General features: G+C 43.0%; 1 protein-coding gene across 1 annotated transcript in view; it reads left to right on the top strand.

The window, feature by feature from the left end:
- LOC124553230 (ankyrin-3-like) overlaps nucleotides 1–20400 on the top strand; it is a 96685-nt gene that overhangs the window by 44987 nt on the left and 31298 nt on the right. The window contains exon 3 of the mRNA XM_047127120.1: nucleotides 18523–19099. Within this exon, the coding sequence (XP_046983076.1) occupies nucleotides 18523–19099 (577 nt within the window). The remainder of the gene's footprint in view (nucleotides 1–18522; nucleotides 19100–20400) is intronic.

Below are 20400 nucleotides of genomic sequence, written 5' to 3'. Positions count from 1 at the left end.
CACTTCCTCTATACAGCATTCCACGAGACAAGGGGCTGTTTTTCCTCAATCACATTCAGCAGAAGCTGCAATTGCAGTGAGGCATACACTACCTTGGCTGTCGGTAGATGTGGAGGGAGAAGCGGGGTCCAGATGTAGTTGTATTCATGAAAGAAATAGTTCCAGCAGGAAAAGGACGTTGGAACCTATGTTAGCGGCACTGGGGCAACTACAGAGACTAGTCAATAGGCTAATCAGACAAGTCGAAATACGTTGCCACATATTGGCATCCAAGAATTTAAAGTTGTTTGATGTCGGAGATGACAAAAACTGAGTCCTCGTATGCGCTTCACGAGAGTGGGGGATTCATAGCGGACCTTAAACAACATGCCAGCTTGGCTAACACGTGTCTATCCATTGACGGCGGGATGTGAAAAGTCTGAGCCATGTGCAGGATTTGCGATGAAAGACAAACGTCCATTATAGATGTGCAGGGTTCAGAGTCAATTGTAAAGGAGCTCTGCTGGGATCCAGCGTAATAAGCGCCTATTGTTAAGGGCGACAAATTGCTCCAAGTTGGCAGTAAAAATCAATGCCTAGACATGTTATCACGTCACGGACCTGCAGCAGAGTAATGCATTTAGCAGGCAGCCCACATCCTATAGGCAAGGCGCGAGATTTGCAATGACACTGCCTGAAGCAATTCTCTAGAACTCCACCCACTTCAGTGCTGCTTGAACATCGTTTCTGTTGCGCAGGACAAGGACCAAGTTGCCCACAGACTCACTGAGGAGTTGACGGAGGCCGCAAAGTAGTGGTTCCAGGGCGACAACGTATAGGCCTTTGGAAAGAGCACCTGCCGCACCAATCCTTATACCAGGATGGACAGCATAAGTCGACCATCATATAGGATCCTAGATGTGCACCTCAGCTGTCTGGAAATCCCATATTTGGCTTCACTGCTGCCAGATAAGAGCGATGAACCCTTTCCAAGGCCTAGCTGAAATCAAGGGAAGCGAAGACACCCATCAGTCACGGTGTCTGCCTAAGCACAGTAATGTTACAGTACCGACATAAGGCAGTGCAGATGTTGTGACAGCCTCCTAAAGAGGCTTGATTGAGGGAGACCACAAAGCAGGCAACCCTTCTCAGGTTTGGTGTAAAAAGTCAAGTGAAGATCTTCATGTCAGAGTTCTGGAGCAACAGGGATCAATAGACACTGATGCTTCCACTCTTCAAGGAAACAGTGACGGTGCCGGATTTCCATATTGCCTCCATGAGCTGTCGGCATTCAGGCAAATGTTGGAGAGATACGTTCAGTTTCCAGGGGCATCGTGAGGTGAAAGTGCCTATATAGGCTGCATGGTCTGAAAAACCAATGGGCCCATATTTCAGCTGCTCATATTCCCCAAACAATTGGGCTAGAGAGAGAGATGATGTGTATATGGATGGGAATTGCTGGTATGGTGTGTGAAACCCTCCCTATCACCCTGTACTTATTTCCACGTGTCAACGAATCGGAAATTCGCATCCGGTAGCTGAGTGGTCAGCACGACAGAATGCCAGTACTAAGGACCTGGGTTCGATTCCCGGCTGGGCCGGAGATTTTCTCCTCTTAGGGACTGGGTGCTACATTGTCCTCATCATCATCATTCCATCCCTATCGACCCGCAAGTCGCCGAAGTGGCGTCAGATGGAAAGACTTGCACCTGGCGAATGTTCTACCTGAGGGAGGCGCTAGTCACACGACATTTACATTTTAATGAATCGTGGAGAGGGCTTCATATGGTGTGTATTTGGCAGATGGTGTAGATTTTTACAGTTCTGATGCCATGGAGAGTGAGTGCCATGCCGCTTCTGTCAAGGAGAAAACTGAAATCTTTGGCAATCAAGCCTTCACAGAGAAGGACGTCATGCCACTGCCAATGGCAGATGCGTGGAAAACATGAGTGGTATATCTAAAAGAGCTGACGGAGTCCATGACATAGATCTCCTGCTGTGTTCTGTGAGCCTTGTAACATTGTCAGTTTATGGTGTGCATTGATGTTATTGACATTGAGCAAGGCCTGTCAGTATTATTTAGTCCCAAAGCCCAACTGGGAAGTTACATGCACTCTGTCAGTGGCTGTCCATGGTACACCAGCTGTGGCATCTGTAGCATTGTCAGTCACTGTGTTGTTGCTCTGCCCTATACTTCCATCTGGACACTCCCCTCGGTAGCACAAGGCGGTAGTGCGGTGTCATCCTCATTCCCAGAAGCTCATTACTATAGATTTTGTGTCGTCTGCTGTGCACACAAGTGGAGTCAGTACCAAAAGAGTTATGCCACCTGGGATGTACGCAAGAAGGGTTGGCATGAGTGTGTCACTATGAAATTAAGCGATCATGAGACAAACTGTCAGAGGACTTGGCATCATCTGACATTTGGTCATCATCAGGCACCATTTGTTAAAGGTAGTCATCCAATGGTCACAGTGCCATTTCTGGCGCTTCCATTGAGCCTTTTGTTTGCAAACATGCTTTTTACAGTTTAGGTAGCAATTGCCCATTGATCCAATGGCTGACAGAAGGAAGGCAGAAGTCGGTACAACACTAGGAGCCATTTCTGTGTGGTTGTCATCGGTGCTAGGCAGGAGAGTGTCTCCTCCAGTTAACAGCTCTGGTTCCAGTGATATGATGAGTGCCAGATCAGTCTCTGCAATGGCAGTCATTGTTTGTAATGGATCACGTGAGTAGTGCTGAAGATCATCAGTTTGTGTAGTGCCCACAGCATAGGTGACAGAATGGACAATGGACGTCACAATGAGGCAGCGTCGTTGAGCGGTGTCTCTCCAAGCCAGCTCCAGGGGCAGTTTTGGCGGAATGTCCTTCCTAGTCGCAGCAACTACAGGTAAGGGGCTGCATGTCATATGTGATGATGGCCCTGCATGCTCCTATAAACAGGTATAATGGCACATGCTTCATTAATTCATATTTCAGTAGACGGACACTGTTGAGAACAGGATAGGTATCAAGGTTTTCCATCTGTCGGCCTGGTGACTGTGTACATTGCCATATGGCTTGAAAGACGACATTATGATGTCTGGTGGGACCTCAATCGGGAGTTCAAAGACCCTAATGCATTGGAGGCCCCTCCATGTCCTTCAGGGTTCTTAAACTTGAGGTTTGGCACGTGGTGTATCTCAATGTCGGTACACAATTTTTCGGTGCGCATACTGACACCTTCAACGTTACCAGTAATGGAAATGTGAATGCCAGTTACATCCTGTGGATCCAGGCGAAGATCATCCCATACAACTCAATTTCGAAAGGTCGTAGCCGTGCATATTCAACTTGAAAAGTGATCCTGGTCGCTACCCGGCGTTCAGTGTGTGCCACGGCTTGCTCGTAACAGGGAGCAGTACACGAAGCCGCGGTGGGGAGTATACAAAGAAATCGAGCTCGTGCACTCCACGACGGGCACGACGCGAGCAGATATCGGCGCGTCATAGCTATGCGAGACGAACTATGACTCAGACCTTTAAAAACAAATCATACTGCATATTTCTATGATTTTTTACATGTAGTCTTTTTGACACAATGGGCTGAGTGTTTTCAGTTTTATCCAAAGTATTTAGTTGGGAACCCAGTAAGTGGGAACCACTGAGGATGAAATTATTCTCCTTGTCACCAAAGCGATTATATGCGATCTAATTCTCCATCTGACAAGATCTGGAAATGGGAAAAACTCGCTCTTATTAATTATTTCGCAAAAATTAAGTCATAACATGAGAAGGAAATATTTAGAGACAGGTACTGTAGACTGAGGTGAACTAAGCCAACTAACGGAATGGCTTCCCTCCTCTATCCCACGCAGTTCGCGCAGTTCGGAACTGGAAGCTGAACTTAAGTAAGAGGACATGTGACGGGACATCCTCCTCTAGCACTACTTTTCCATAACAGTACTTGTCGATACCAGTATTGTTTTCCGAATCTTGAACAGGTCAATATTATCTCAGCTGCCTTTCTGAAAACTTTTATATTTCATATGTGGTATGTAATATTACGAGCCAAAATTTATGAAATGCAATTACTTTATGACATATTTTAGTTGTTATAATCGATAAGTACTAGTTCTGAATGTATAGTTAAAATTATTTTTTTTAGAAACATTTGAAATTACGAGTTATGTCACACTTGAAATTTCTGTAATTAATTACAAAATCCTATACTATTTACTATGTTGATTTCTGGATTTATTTGTGAGACAATAATCGAAATTAATTATGTAAATAAATCTAGTAAAAATTAATTTGTTAACTAAAATTGTAAACTCTTTCGAATATTGCTACTTCTGCAGAGTGAGAGAGTCGTAAGCATGTCTGTGATCGGACGTATTTTTGTGCGAACAGTTTAATTTCGGCTTTCTTAATGCGAAAAATCAAAATGCTGTTGGTATACTACAAAATGAGAAAATATATTTATGTGAAAAACTTGCTGCAACCACAATCTTCCAATGTATTTGGTTTAAACAAAGGGCGAGGGGCTGATGTGACATTTATATCTTCAAAGAATCAGACCTCTAGAAAAGGAGAACTGGAGACAATTAAAAATGACAAGCTAAGTAATCTAGAAAGGTAACTGTAATCTTCGTTCCTCTCAAATCATCATGAAATCTTTTGCCTTATGTGGACAACAGATGGAAGTATAAAGGAGGGGTGAGACTACAAACTGAAAGAACGGTTTCAGTCTTCTAATCAGATGCAGTCCGTACAGTCCACCACTAGGAGGTCAGAACGAAGGACATTTACTTCCTGGGAATCGGCTGTACTCAGTATCAAGGGAGGGGAAATTTGTTCACACGGATTCTAACTACCAATAGGTAGTGGAAACCAGAAGTAAACGAACTACATTTTACTAGGAGAAAGGCCACTTCAAACAGTTCCTTTCTCAGAATAGTTGATTTCAACTAATTCGTTCATGAACTACACATCATTAAACATACTTATTCATCTGCATGTAAAACAAAGTATCGGGCGAAGCGAATGTATATCTATGAACTGATACTGCAATGAATCAGAATGTTGTTCTTGTTGTTGTAGTCTTCAGTCCTGAGACTGGTGTGATGCAGCTCTCCATGTTACCCTGTCCTGTGCAAGCTTCTTCATCTCCCTGTACCTACTGTAACCTACATCCTTCTGAATCTGCTTAGTGTATTCATCTCTTGGTAGCCCTCTACGATTTTTACCTTCCACGCTGCCCTCCAATGCTAAATTTGTGATCCCTTGATGCCTCAGAACATGTTTTACCAACCGGTCCCTTTTCTTGTCAAGCTGTGCCACAAACTCCTCTTCTCCCCAAATCTATTCAGTACCTCCACATTAGTTATGTGATCTACCCATGTATGAAGTTGTTAAAAGTAGTATGAAGTTCTTAAAAATTCAACTAAATTCAACTAAATTCCTAAATTCACTTCGGGCCTACCGCTGCACGGTTTAACGATGGAAATTTCCTTGGATGTCATTCTTCTTCGAATCATAAAGCCACCACGATTTTCCAATGGTACCACTTGTTTGGCAAAAAAAATTTGACAATATCATTAATACCACACGTTTAAATGGGAACATTGCAGGAGAAGATATACTGTTGCTTCACAACTCAATGAATCCAGCAGATATGCCACTCGAGTTGAAACGTTTGCTGTTTCCGGTTGCGACTCACATTTTCAGAAACCAGCAGCAAAGCACAGGAACTTTCGCTGCAAGTGTGATTACTAAATTAGGCTAATACATGCTTCTGACATGCTGCGTGTGGCCTGATGACACGTTGGAAAACCTTCTGATTCATTCGTGTCCGCGCCAGATGGAGAAACAAAAAATACTGTATATCCAAAAATATTTCACTACACAATTCTTACATACAAACACTTCCTTTGATTGAATGGCAATGGAACGCATGCACAGTACTCGACACAACTCGAAAATCGACCCTTAAGTAATTAACGTGGCTGAAATAAAGTAGTGCCCTGGTCTGCGTATATCCAACAATAATTATGAAAGGAAGACAATTAACTATGAGCAGTGCTTTTAAAGAAGTACATGTGCGTTCAAGGGGAAGACATATGACAAGAACATTTACTGATTAAGACTAGTAAGTTATGTCTTGATACTCTGGAAACTACATAACCACGGAAACGTCTTCCGTGTTGTTACAAATGTATGGAAGGAAAAGTGTATGTCTGTGTATACAGTGAGATTTATGATGTGTTATCTACACTGGAGTGCCAAAAAAACTGGTATAGGCCTGTGTATTCAAATACGGAGATATGTAAACAGGCAGAACACGGCGCTGCGGTCGGTAACGCTTGTATAAGACAACAAGTGTCTGGGGTAGTTGTTAGACCGGTTATGCTGCTTTTAATGGCAGATTATCAAGATGTAAGTGGGTTTGAACGTGGTGTTATAGTCGGTGCAGGAGCGATGGGACACAGCATCTCCGGGGTAGCAATGAAGTGGGGAATTTCCCGTACGACAATTTCGCTCAACGTAACTGAAGTGCCATCCTTCCGCAAATTGCTGTAGATTTTAATGCTGGGCCATCAACAAGAGTCAGGCTGCAAACCATTCATCATCGATAACGGACTTGCGTACCCTTGATGACAACATGACACAAGTCATCACGCCTCGCGTGATCCAGTCAACAACGGCATTGGACTGTTGATGTCTCTAAACGTATTGCTTGGTTGGGCGAGTCTAGTTTCAAATTGTATCGAGTGGATGGAAGTATGGAGACAACCTCAGGAATGCATCGACCCTGTATGTCAGCAGGAGATTGTTCAATTTGGTCGATGCGCTGTAATGGTGTGGCGCTTGTGCTGTCGGAGCGATATGGCACCCCTAATACGCCTGGACACGACTATGACAGGTGACACGTACATAAGTTTCCTGTCTGCATCCATTTGTGTCCATTGTACATTCCGACGGATTTTGGTTATTCCAGAATGACAATACGACACCCCACACGTCCAAAACTGCTACAGACTGGCTCCAGGAACACTCTTCTGAGTTTAGACACTTCCACTGGTCACCATACTCCCCAGACATGAACATTGTTGAGCATAAGTGAGATTCATTGTAACGTGCTGCTCAGAAGAAATCTCCACCCCTTCGTACTCCTACGGATTTATGGACAGCCGGACAGCCCTGCAGGATTCACGGTGTCAGCTGCCTCCAGCAATACTTCAGACATTAGTCGAGTCCATGCTACGTCGTGTTGCGGCACTTCTGCGTGCTCGCGGGGCCCTACACGAAATTTCTTTGGTTCTTCAGTGTGTTGTAATGTTGATGCACTAATTTGTTCTGAAAACGGTGCTGATATTCAAGACAATAAAAGCGGGTTAAATGCTGTGAGCTATATGGGGACCTTAACCTTGCATTACTGAGCAACTGTTTCACCAGGTATCCAGTCTAGCTTACCAAATTCCCAACAAGACTAACATTAATTATGATCTTTTAACAGTCATCTTACGATAACCGGTGATATATATATATAAAGACAATTTAAATAAAAAGAAATAAATCGGTTTATATTTGGACATTTATTTTAACATTGTTCATTGTTCCATTAAAATTTTAGCATATTATACTTGATTCATAACTAAACTGGTGCCTTATTTAGGATTGTGAAAATGTGAGTTTGTAATCTTACAGAACACATCAATTATGGAGCCAAGATTGGGAGACTGCATACAACACTGCATTCATAAAATAACACCCAAAGAATTTTGAAATATATGCAAGAGGAAATTAACCACAACCAACCGAGTCAATTTTCACCCAAAGAAGTTACATTCATAACGCAATCCTGTCCATCTTGAAATTACCACACACTGGTATACTAAATTCGTACTAACTCTCTGTGAAATCTTCCCGAAATGAATAGCTGAGGGCTACTTTGATGATTACACTACAAGCTTCATGCGGTCAACTTGGTTTACACAAAGAGTGTAACTCTGCAATAATTTTGATAATTAAAATAAATTACATCGAAACATAAATTAAAAAAGAAAAACCTCGAACTGGTTACAATCGTCTTACTATTGACATGATAGGTCAAACAATTGTATAAGCACGTGGTACTGGTCTCACAAAGTACACCCCACGTGGGTTGAACATAAAGAACAGTTGCTATATTGAAAAATATTATCAAGACGAGACGTTATAATCTCACGCACATTCGCATTTGAGATTGATGATCTTAGTTAGAGTTACGGATCATCCACACGTGGTTCCACTTTACTCACAAAGTAGTGACAAAGCAACTACTGAAAGATATTCTGAACTTCACACTCGAATTACACTGCATTGCAATGTAAGATAACATTAGATACTTTAGATCTAAACCTGAAATAAAGGTGATTAAATTTTCAGTTAGGCTGAACTTAAGACATCCATTGTCCTACGGACTTAGCAGAGACGCGCTTAGCCAGAGATCTCACCACTTCAGACGCTCGCTGCAGACAGACTACCCTGGGTCCCTACCAAGGGTGCTTCCAGATACAAAACGGAAGTGACCAGAGAGGCAGCTTCCTATACCAACATGACAAGGGACGGACAGGACCATACTAGGAATAGAAACCTCTTTGCTTTTAGAAAGTGAAGCTACTTGTTCCGACGCTGGTCCTACTGTTCTTTAGCAGACAGGTTTGTCTGTTACCATCAAGCATGCAACTAGAAATACATTTGCTCATCCATCCTTTCACACAGAAGAGAAGGGGATGACAGTATCTTATCGTATACAGTATATAAAAGAAAGCGGATGTAGGCTCCGTATGAGACTGTGTGACATGAATTACATATAAACTGTGTTTTAAAGTGTAATAGTGTGACAGATCGTTCTTGATTATGTGTAAATAGTAACACGTTCCACTGCTCAGTCTGCTCCCAGATAGAGACAGAAACACCACAGTAAATTTATAAGTGGAATTTACACTGTAAATGACAACAGATTTAAGAAATTAACATGAAAGGTATCCAACAGAGACCTTTCAGCGTATAACATTCAAATGCTTAGTGTGTGTAGTTAGTTATATGTACAGATCGGACACCATCCTACATGTAGACATACATGGTGTAATGGGTATAAGTGCAAATATTTCTATTGGTGAGTGAGAAGAGAGTACTAAACAATATTATATCAGTACTTGCGCCATTTGCAGACTAATAATTATGGCTGTTAGTGGTCGTACGTTTTATATGGGTTGTTATTAGCAAGTACATACGGAAAAAGCAAGCAACTGAAAATGTACCTTTCCATGGGCCGCAGAGAAAGTATTGAAGGATGGATGCGTAGAAGCAAAATGAAAGTCTAGTGACAGGCGTACTCAATTTTTACGTACAATTACGACAGTGAAGTGCACAAGATATATAAAAACTGAAAAAAGTATATATGGTTGGTAATACTGAAGTGCCTGTACAATTTAAGTTAATCTTATCAATCTTTAATTTGTGTCGCAGAAACCTTTAATTTTTGTGTCAGAAAAATCTGGTAACAAACAGATGTATAATGCATACAGGAGAGACGTCTTTCGTTATTCTGAAGTGAGACCAGACATTATAGATAAACCGTAGAGTATTAACAAAATGCACAAAACACTATAATGTTCACGGACGAAAGAAAAACACTGGAGCAAATGCCTGATCTCTGTTGACCACACAGAGACAGAAACGAAAGTAAGAGAAGAATTGTGAAAACGTCAACAAGTTTTTGAGCATCGAGGAACAGGGTGTGTAGTCTCCAGACGGACTTGCATTTAGAGCAAAACATCTTTCCAACCCTGATTCCTTGGCCACCAAGTTGTTTTGTCCTGCAATACGACGACTATGGTGAGGTACAGCTCTGTGTCCTCCGCAGGGAGGCGTGGCGTGGCGACCACAGGGAGACATACGACAACAACATTTAATGAGTAAGCACCGAAAGTCGTGTGTGGATATACGTACAAAGTGACATAACCAACGAAATGTTTGACAGAACACCAAATATAAACGTTTTCCGTGTGATTACACATGTGTGAAAGGGAAAGCCAGCAGGCAATCCACGAAAGATATGTATGTGTGTATGCAGTGATTCTGTATACCTGTTTCAAAATGGTTCAAATGGCTCTGAGCACTATGGGACTTAACATCTGTGGTCATCAATCCCCTAGAACTTAGAACTACTTAAACCTAACTAACCTAAAGACATCACACACATCCATGCCCGAGGCACTGTAGCTATACCAGTTTCAATACTGCCTCTATGTGAAAGGCAAGTTCATGGTGTCAGCTGTTCTGAATCAGCAGCTTACATGTCCAAACGCCACCTTTAGTAACGCTTTAGCGAGAGGTAGACGAGAGTGCATTTTTTGTCCAAGCAACCCCTTTGCAATGTCTTAAGACGTGGCGCACGGTCCACCTCCAGAAACAGGTGTTCCTCCTGCAGCAGTGCGACTCTGCGGCTGATCACTGGCACTGAGGAGAGTTGACACTGAAAATGGACAGCGACAGGTCTTACGTAAAGCACACCTGTGCCAAGGCGCAATCAATAATTCCACTGCCCGGTAACGGTGAACTCATTGATGACAGTGCCACCACAGCAGACTTATTAAACACGTTTTCCGAAACGAATTCACCGAAGAAGAAAATGTAAATATTCCTGAATTCCAATTAAGGACAACTGCCAAGATGAGAATCATAGAAGTAGACATCCACGGTGTAGCAAGTAGGTTAAATCACTTAATAAAGGTAAGGCCTCCAGTCCAGATTGTATCCCACTGAGGATCCCTTCTGATTATGCTGATCCTATAGCTCCATGTTTAGGAATTATAAACAACCACCCGCCCACAGAAAGTTCTGTACCTAAAGACTGGAAAATTGCCCAGGTCACACCAATACAAAAAATGGAAGTAGGAGTAATCCGCTAAATTACAGGCCCACGTCACTAACGTCGATTTGTAGTAGGGTTTTGGAACATATACTGTGTTCGAACATTATCAATTTCCTCGAAGAAAACGATTTATTGACACATAGTCATCATGGATGCAGAAAACATCGTTGTTGCGAAACACAACTACTCAAGAAGTAATGAGTGCTATCTACAGGGGATGTCCAATTGATTCCATGTCTTTAGATTTCCAGAAGACTTTCGACACCGTTCCTCAAGCGTCTTCTAACCAAGCTGCATGATTATGGAAAATAGCCTCAATTGTGCTGCTGGGTTCGTTATTTCCTCTCAGTAAGATCACAGTCTGTAGTAATAGACGGAAAGTCATCGATTAAAACAGAAGCAATATCCTGCGTTCCCCAGGGAAGTGTTATAGGCCATCTGTAGTTCCCGAGCCGGGTAGCCGCGCGGTTTGGGGCGTCTTGTCACGCTCCGTGTGACACCCACCGTCGGAGGTTCGAGTCCTCCATCGGGCATTGGTCTGTGTGTCGCCCTTAGCGTAAGTTAGTTTATGTTAGATTGAATAGCGAGTAAACTTAGGGACGGATGACCTCAGCAGTTTGGTCCCACAAGACCTTACCACAAACTTCCAAATTTTTCCCTCCGTTTTTCGTGAAGAATATTAACGACATAGGAGACAATCTGTGTAGCTCTCTCAGATTGTTTGCAAATGATGCTCTCGTTTACCGTCTCGTTAAGTCATCAGATGACCAAAACGAACTGCAAAATGAATTAGATAACATATGTTTGCTGCGAAAAGTGGCAATTGACCCTAAATAAAGCAAAGTGTGAAGTTATTCACATGAGTACTAAAAGAAATCCACTAAATTTCGATTACGCGATAAGTCACTCAAATCTGAAGACTGTAAATTCAACTAAATACTTGGGGATTACAATTACAAATAACCTAAATTGGAAGGATCATATAGATAACGTTTTGGGTAGAGCAAACCAAAGACTGCAATTCATTGGCAGAACACTTAGAAGGTGCAACAGTTTTACTAAAGAGACTGCTTACACCAGGCTTGTCCGTCCTATTCTGGAGTATTGCTGTGTGGTGTGCGATCCCCATTGGGAGGGACTGACAGACGACACAACAGTACTGCGCTTCTTTTTCATTCATCAGTGACTCTTGCCTTCCAAGGCTTAAAAAAATGTATTTGTCTAAGGTGAAAGATGTAAGGGCAATACACTGGCGTAGGTTAACGGTTATTTGGTTTATTAAGGAAAGGCAATCCTACTTTTCTATCATTTGTAGACTTAGAGAAAGCTTGTGACAATATTGAGTGGAATACTCTATTTCAAATTCTGAAGGTGGTAGGGGTTAAATACACCGAGTGAAAGGCTATTTACAATGTGTGCAGAAACCAGATGGCAGTTGAAACAGTCGAGGGGCATGAAAGGGAAACAGTGGTTAAGAATGGAGTGAGACAGGGTTTTAGCCTATCCTCAATGTCATTCAATCTGTATATTGAGCAAGCAGTAAATAAAACAAAAGAAAAGTTCAGAGTAGGAATTTAAATCCAAAGAAAATATAAAAGCTATGAGGTTTGCCGATGACATTGGAATTATCTCAGAGACAGCAAAGGACCTGGAAGAGAAGTCGAGTAGAACAGACAGAAGGCGGACAAAAGATGAACATCAACAAAAGTGAAACTACGACAAGGGATATAGTCGAATTAAATCAGTTGTGGCTGAGGGAATTAGATTAGCAAACGAGACACTTAAAGTAGTAGATGAGTTTTTCTATTTGGGGAGAAAAATAACTGGTGATGGTGGAAGTAGGGAGGATGTAAAATGTAGACTGGAAATGACAAGGAAAGCGTTTCAAAAGAAGAGAAATTTGTTAACATCACGTATAGATTTAAGTGTCAGGAAGTCGTTTCTGAAAGTATTTGTATGGAGTGTAGCCATGTATGGAAGCGAAACATGGACGATAAGTAGTTTGGACAAGAAGAGAATAGAAGCTTTCAAAATGTGGTGCTGCAGAAGAATGCTGAAGATTATATGGGTATAACACGTAACTAATGAGGAGGTACTGAATAGAATTGGGGAGAAGAGAAATTTCTGGCACAAATTGACCAGAAGAAGGCATCTGTTGGTAGGACATGTTTAGGGGCATCAAGGACTCACCAATTCAGTACTGGAGAGCACCTTGGAGGGAGACTAAGATATGAATACATTAAGCAGACTCAGAGGGATGTAGATTGCAGTCGGTACTTTGAGATGTAGGAGCTTACACAGGATAGAGCAGTATCAAACCAGTCTCTGAAGACCATTACAACAACAACAACACGGTTACGATCGAAATCAGGAAGGAAACTTATTCATACAGGGTGACACTTCGAGACTGAAATTTTCACTCTGCGCTGATACGAAACTTCCTGGCAGATTAAAACTGTGTGCCGGACTGTGACAAGAACTTGGGGCTTTTGCCTTTTGCGGGCAAGTGCTCCACCATCTGAGCTACCCAAGCAGGTCTCACGTCCCGTCTTCTGGGCTTCTGCTAGGACCTGCTCTCTTACCTTTCAAACTTCACATAAGCTCTTCTGCGAATCTTGCAGGACTAGCACTCCTGGAAGAAAGGATATTGCGGAGACGTAACTTAGTCACAGCCTGGGGCATGTTTCCCGACAGAAATTTTCACTCTGCAGTGGTGTGTGGGCTGATAGGAAATTTCCTGGCAGGAGTGCTAGTGAAATTTGGAAGGTAGGAGACGAGATACTGGCAGAACTGAAGCCCATAGGACGGGACGTGTGTCGTGGTTGGGTAGCTCAGTCGACAGAGCACTTGCCCGCGATAGGCAAAGGTTCCGATTTCGAGTCTCTGTCCGGCACACAGTTTTAATCTACCAGGAAGTTTGAGAGTTCAATTATTGACCTACATGAAATGAAATCCTCATAGATTCTGAACGGTTTGCTTTATGACGCTCAAACTGCATGCTTGGCCGCGGGGGACGATGGTAATTAGTATGTGCATGCGCGTGCGCCGAGTTGTTGTCGGCCATGTGCACAAGAAAACGTCACGGTACAATGTACCTGAACATATACCACTTGTGGAGGCCTGCTACGCTAGCAATAGCAGCCCAAATGCGGCTCAAAGGAAGTGGTGCGACCGAGATCAAGCTGAAGACAACCGGTCCGTGTGTGCTAAAAATAAAGAATGTGATTCGAAAGTTTGAGAGAATGGGTAGCTCTCTTACTGACAGTGTCGCAATGTCAGTCGTCCAAAAAGGATGAAAACGACTGAAAACATCAACATTACAAGTCTTGTGTCTCAAACCAGCCCCAGGAAATTTATCAGAAGAGCTGCACAACAGCTGGGAATCAACTGGGAGGCACTGCGACATGTACTTGTTGAAGACCTGCATCTTTTCCCGTACAAAATTCAAGCTTCTCAACATTTAAGCTCGAGGGCCATGGAACAGCAGTCGTGTTTCGCCTACACTGTTGTCTGCAGAATTGACGAACAGTACTTTTATGCGAATATGGTTTCGTTTCGCGGTTAAGCCCACATTCACTTGGATGTGTTCGTCAATAAGCGAAATTGACGCATTTGGTGGACTGAGACTGCGCATTCGATGATCGAGAAGTCTTTCACCCTCAACGGAGCACTGTGTGGTGTGCAGTCTCCAGTCACGGAATAATCAGTGCAATATTCTTTTGGTGACTACCGAACGGTACGTAAAGGTTTTGAAAGATGATATCATCACGATTATCCAAAGTTACGATCATTTCGATAAGATGTGATTCATACAACATAGTGCTCGACCTCTTCGAAGCAGGGAAGTGTTTGATGTTCTGGAGGAGCATTCTGGGGACCGCATTCTGGCTCTGGTGTACCCAGGAGGCACTGGCATGTGCCTCGATTGGCCGCCATATTCTCCGGATCTGAATACATCGATTTCTTTTTGTGGGGCTGTATTAAGGTCACGGTGTGCAGCAATAGCCCCGAGACTATTGCTGAGCTGAAAACAGACATTCAGGAGGTCATCGACAGCATCTGTGTTCCGACACTTCAGCAGGTCACGCAGAATATCGCTATTCGTCTTCGCCACGTCATTGCCTATGACGGCAGCCACACCGAAGATGTCATAACCTTAATCCGAAAATATGTAGTGACGTTTACATTTTGAATAAAATGTGTACACGCCGAACTCCGTAACTAATTTACGTCTTTCTTCTTCATATACAGTCCGCCAGAAAAATGTAGACACACCACAAGGAACGAAAAGTATTACTTATGTGTTTGTTTTACATTTAATAATCGATCACAGATGTTGCACAACCTTTAGCTTAGCATACGGTTACTTCAAGTGTTAAAAAGTTCACAGTCGACGGCTATACACATAGCAGATCGACGAGCGGTCGTCGCAACACTCTAAGCACTATAGGACTTAACATGTAGTGTCCTTGGTCCCCTAGAACTTAGAACTACTTAGACCTAACTAACCTAAGGACATCAAACACATCCATGCCAGAGGCAGTATTCTAACCTGCGAACGTAGCAGCAGCTGGGTTCCGGACTGAAGCGCCTAGAACCGCTCGGCTACAGCGGCCGGCTCTTCGCAACTATGTCAGTCACAATTCCAGTTGCGATCGCTGCACATGTCGCTGTAATCTCCTCCAGCGTGCGTGGCTTACGTCGATAGACGTTATCTTTCACAGTTCCCCACAAGTAAAAGTCTGTAGCTGTTAGATCTGGCGACCATGGAGGGAACTCAATGGGTCTTCTTCATCCAGTCCAATGCCACAGGTGCGGGGCACGATGGGAATTAGAATGCCCATCGAACACGCCAGGTTGTTGTCGGCCACTTTTATTTGGATGGATGCTTTAGCAAGTGAAATTGGCACGGTTGGGGGACTGAGAGTCAGCATTTGGTGATCGGGATGTCACTTCACCCTCAACGGGAGACTGTGTGGTGTGCAATGTCCACTCATGGAATAATCGGTGCGGTATTCCTTTGGTAACTACCGAACGGTATGTGAAGGTTATTGAAGATGATTTCAATCCCGTTATCCAAATTCATCCGGGAGGAGCACTTTTGGGACTGAAGTCTGGTTCTGATGCACCCAGAGGCCACTAGCATGGGCCTAGATTGGATTCACTTTCAGTTAAAACAGCTGTGCCATGCATACCCGCTCTATTCTCCTGTATACTATATGTAACACTACTCTCCCTTCCTAAGTACGTGTTTGTTGAATAGATTAAAGATAATGGTTTATAGTACACTACCTTGCCGGATTCATTCATGAATATGTGTAGAACCTGTGTAGAGTGCACTCCAATAGAAGTCCTCTCCTTTTTTATACAGCTTCCACATAACGTATCACTCTCTATGCATATTCCTACTCTCTTCTGTACCTCAAACTTTATTTGGCCATTTTACATCATGAAACATTTCCTGTATACCTACAAAAGCTATTTATTTACAATTTAAAATTAAGTTTAAAGATATTACTCCTTCTTGGATTCTTCGGTTTTTTTTCGAATCCAAACTGATTTTCTGATAATCGTGTGTCAATTGTTCGAAGACAGAAGAAGCTTTTATTTGATGTGGCATTCACGACTAAGCTAAGACTTCGGTAATTTTTGTATTTTAAGACAAGAATAAATGTCATATAAAGTTTCTCTAGAGTCTGATGGCAATTTCCCCTGTTCCTGTATGTTACACAAGGGAGTATTTAACAGATTTCTAATTTCAATTCTTCCAGATTCGACAAAGTCAGCTGGAATGATGTCTTTCCCAGGGCTCTCTTGTTTCTCAGATTTTCAGAGCTAGCTGATATGAAATAGCTGCAATAACTAATAGTAATTTAAAACGTCATTTAGAGGATCAGCCTGATCGTCTAATGTAGTAACTGGAACTGTGACTATTTTCAGCGCTAGTTACAGCTTGTAATGAAGAACTTACAACAACAAAGGTCAGTTATCAGTACCATCTGCAACAATTTTGTAGGGTGACATCAATTACGAAATGATGGAAAGAATGTGTGTTGAAAAGATGGCATATTCTCTATGACTGGCTTTGACATATCCCCCTACAGTAATGGCTCCCAACCTTTCTGAGAGCATTTTCCCAGAGTGCAAACAGAAACTAGCTAGAGCTCCACTTCCCCCTTCCCCAAACACCCAAACACACATACCAAGTCATCATCCTTAGCGATTAACTAAACTCCACTAAGAAGAATATTTCCTTTGAAAACTTTTATTTTGAAAGTGATGAAAGATAAATGGTACTTAGCTTTTGTAGATGTTTTATTAAACGTCAGACTAATGTAATTATAAAATTGGTACTTCTTATTTGTATTGATGTAGCCTTTCTCATTGCGTCTAAGACTACTCAAAAATGGAAGTTAACTAACTGTCTGCAGTGAAGTTATGCACTTGTTACAAAAATTGTTTCCTCTACACCACCTCTATGACACTTGTGTCACCCTCACCCTTCACCTTTACTTAAAATCAATCAAGTGAAAATTCGTGCACTCTACTTACTGTTTCTGAATCACTTGATCATCGAACGATTTTAACTTGCCAACGCTTTGTGTCTGACTAGGTGCCAGAAATAATCATAAAAATAAATTACTGTACACATCTTACACTACAATAGTAGCCATTACATAGTAAGTGTTGAGTTTAAGTTTAATATTTTTTCATTTATTATTATGAAGTGAGTGATGACGAAATTTCTGGTAATTTGCTAGAAATTTTTATGAGATATTGAAGCATATGTGATCTATGTGTCTCGATTTCTCCATCATGGTACAAAGTGAAAACTATTGTGTGCAGCAGGAGGATTACGTGTGGAAGATGAAGTTCATACATTCGTTTGACAAGCTGTAGCATGCACCACATTGTGTCATTCATTACTTCTATTATTTGAAAATAAAAATTTATTGATGATAATTTATGTAATAGCTACAAATTGTTGCGAAATAGTCATGATAAACATGATATTTTAGAAATAATTTAGTATTGTGAGCGAAACGCAATTAGGCACAGTTATTTGTACTCCTCATAAAATTTAATTTTATCCGTTGGGGCGTTATGCCACTACCCTACAAAATATTGGAATATGTCAGAAGTTGCCATCTAGCTATGCCCGCCACCTCTATGTCACGTTTCTAGAAAGTCATTCCTGACTGTGACAGCAGTTACTTGAACCCCTGTATCAGTTCCTGGAGAGAAACATGCTGGTATAGCAGTTAAGGGCAGAGGGATACAGATTTCAGGCATGAAATATCATTGTTTTCTTAAATAACTGCAGAAATCCGGACTGGGTGTTGAACAATGTATGCTCTTAGTTTTGTGCTAGATATTCATTTTGATACTTTGAGCAGGTAATTGTAGAAAGAGGCCTCTATTCTTTCTGTGGCATTTTGTACAAGCAAATAGGTAAGTTTTAAGAGGAGATGTAATAGATTTTCAAAAGTATTATTTCCTTCATCTACACACCATAATCTATGTTGGGTGTAAATGTTATCCTGATAGCAGCTTTAGAAATGCCTTTAAATTGTGGCATTGATTAACTCTGCACTAACAGCCACTCCCAATTTTTCCAACATTTGGGAAACTGTGTTCCAGAATCGCTGACAGTGGGACTCGTTCAGGAGGCTGAGGAGGCCACGGCCGTGGATCTCGGAGCCCTGCTGGACGCCGGGGACGACGCTGTGGTGACTCTGCTGGCTGGGGACACGCGGCTGGTGGCTCATAGGGCTGTCTTGGCCGCCAGGAGTCCCGTGTTTGCGGACATGTTCCGTCGCGCCACTGTAGAGGGCAGCAGCAGCCAGCTCGTACTCTCGGACACAGAGGGTCCTGTGCTGCGCCAGGTGCTGGCATACCTCTACACCCTGCAGGTGCCCCAGCTGCCCAGCATGGCCCCAAAGCTGCTGGTCGCCGCCGACGTATACGGCCTGTCGGTACTGAAAGCGCACTGTGAGCAACAGGTGGTCGCCCAGCTGTCTGTCGAGACTGCGGCAGCTGCAGGTGTTATCGCGATTAGGCATTCCGCCAACAGGCTGAAGCAGGCCGCCGTCGCCTTCATAAAGGCCCACTTGCTCCGTGTGATGGCGACGCAGGGCTGGGCTGAGGCTGTAGTCAACGACCCACAAACTGTTGTGGAGTTGGCTCACCTGATTGCAGAGACACCGACAGACACCAGGTAAGCGTGAGACAAGTCACAATTCCACGTTACACAGCGATAAGTGTGTGTACTGCCAGGCCTACAATGTCCACCACAAAGTTTAATTAGATGTGCATGCGCAGTAAAATACACTACTACTGACATCCATTTTCTTGTATACACTCTGTGATCAAATGTATCCAGACGCCTGGATGAATTTGACTTACAAATTCAATGAAGCCCTCCATCGGTAATGCTGGAATTCAGTGTGGTGTTGGTCCACCCTTAGCCTTGATCTCAGCTTCCACTCTCGCAGCCATTCCTTCAATCAGGTGCTGGATGGTTTGTTGGGGAATGGCAGCTCATTCTACACGGAGTGCTGCACTGAAGAGAGGTATCAGTGTTGGTCGGTGAGGCCTGGCACGAAGCTGGCGTTCGAATATATCCCAGATGTGTGCTGTAGCGTTCAGGTCAGGACCCTGTGTGGGCCAGTCCTTCACAAAGACGTTACTGTCATGCAACCACTCGGCCACAGCCCATGCATTATGAACAGGTACTCGATCATGTTGAAAGATGCAATCGCCATCCCCCAACTGCTCTTGAACAGCTGGAAACAAGAAGGCGCTTAAAACATGAATGTAGGTCTGTGTTGTGATAGTGCCACGCGAAACAACAAGGGGTGCAAGCATCCTCCATGACAAATACGACCATATCATAAAACCACCGCCTCTGAATTTTACTGTTGGCACTACACATGCTGGCAGAGAGCGTTCACAGGGCATTCGCCATACCCACACCCTGCCATCCGATTGCCACATTGTGTACCATGATTGGTCACTCCACACAATGTTTTTCCACTGCTCAATCGTCCAATGCTTTCGCTTCTTACACCAGGCATTTACCTTCGTGATATGTGGCTTAAGAGCAGTCCTTAGACCATGAAATCCTAGTTTTGTCACCTCCCGCCTAACTGTCATTGTACTTGTAGTGGATACAGTGACGAATCACGGTACAAAATGTTGCCATCGGATGGCAGGGAGTGGGTGGGCCGAATCCTTGGTGTACGTCATTTGCCAGTGTGTGTAGTGCCAACAGTAAAATTCGGAGGCAGTTATGATGAAGAGCAATTCGTGGACAGAGATTGCATCTTTCAACCTGATCAAGCTCCTGATCATGACGCACGGGCTGTGCCGGAGTGGTTACACAGCATGAACATCCCTGTAATGGACTGGCCTGCACAGAGTTCTGACCTGAATCCTACAGAACATCTTGTGATGTTTTGGAACACCAACTTCGTGCCAGGCCTTGCCGACTGACAACGATACCTCTCCTCAGTGCAC

This window comes from Schistocerca americana, chromosome 11 (genome assembly GCF_021461395.2).
Source record: "Schistocerca americana isolate TAMUIC-IGC-003095 chromosome 11, iqSchAmer2.1, whole genome shotgun sequence".
NCBI classification, from domain to species: domain Eukaryota; kingdom Metazoa; phylum Arthropoda; class Insecta; order Orthoptera; family Acrididae; genus Schistocerca; species Schistocerca americana.
This window is presented reverse-complemented; position numbering and strand designations above follow the sequence as displayed.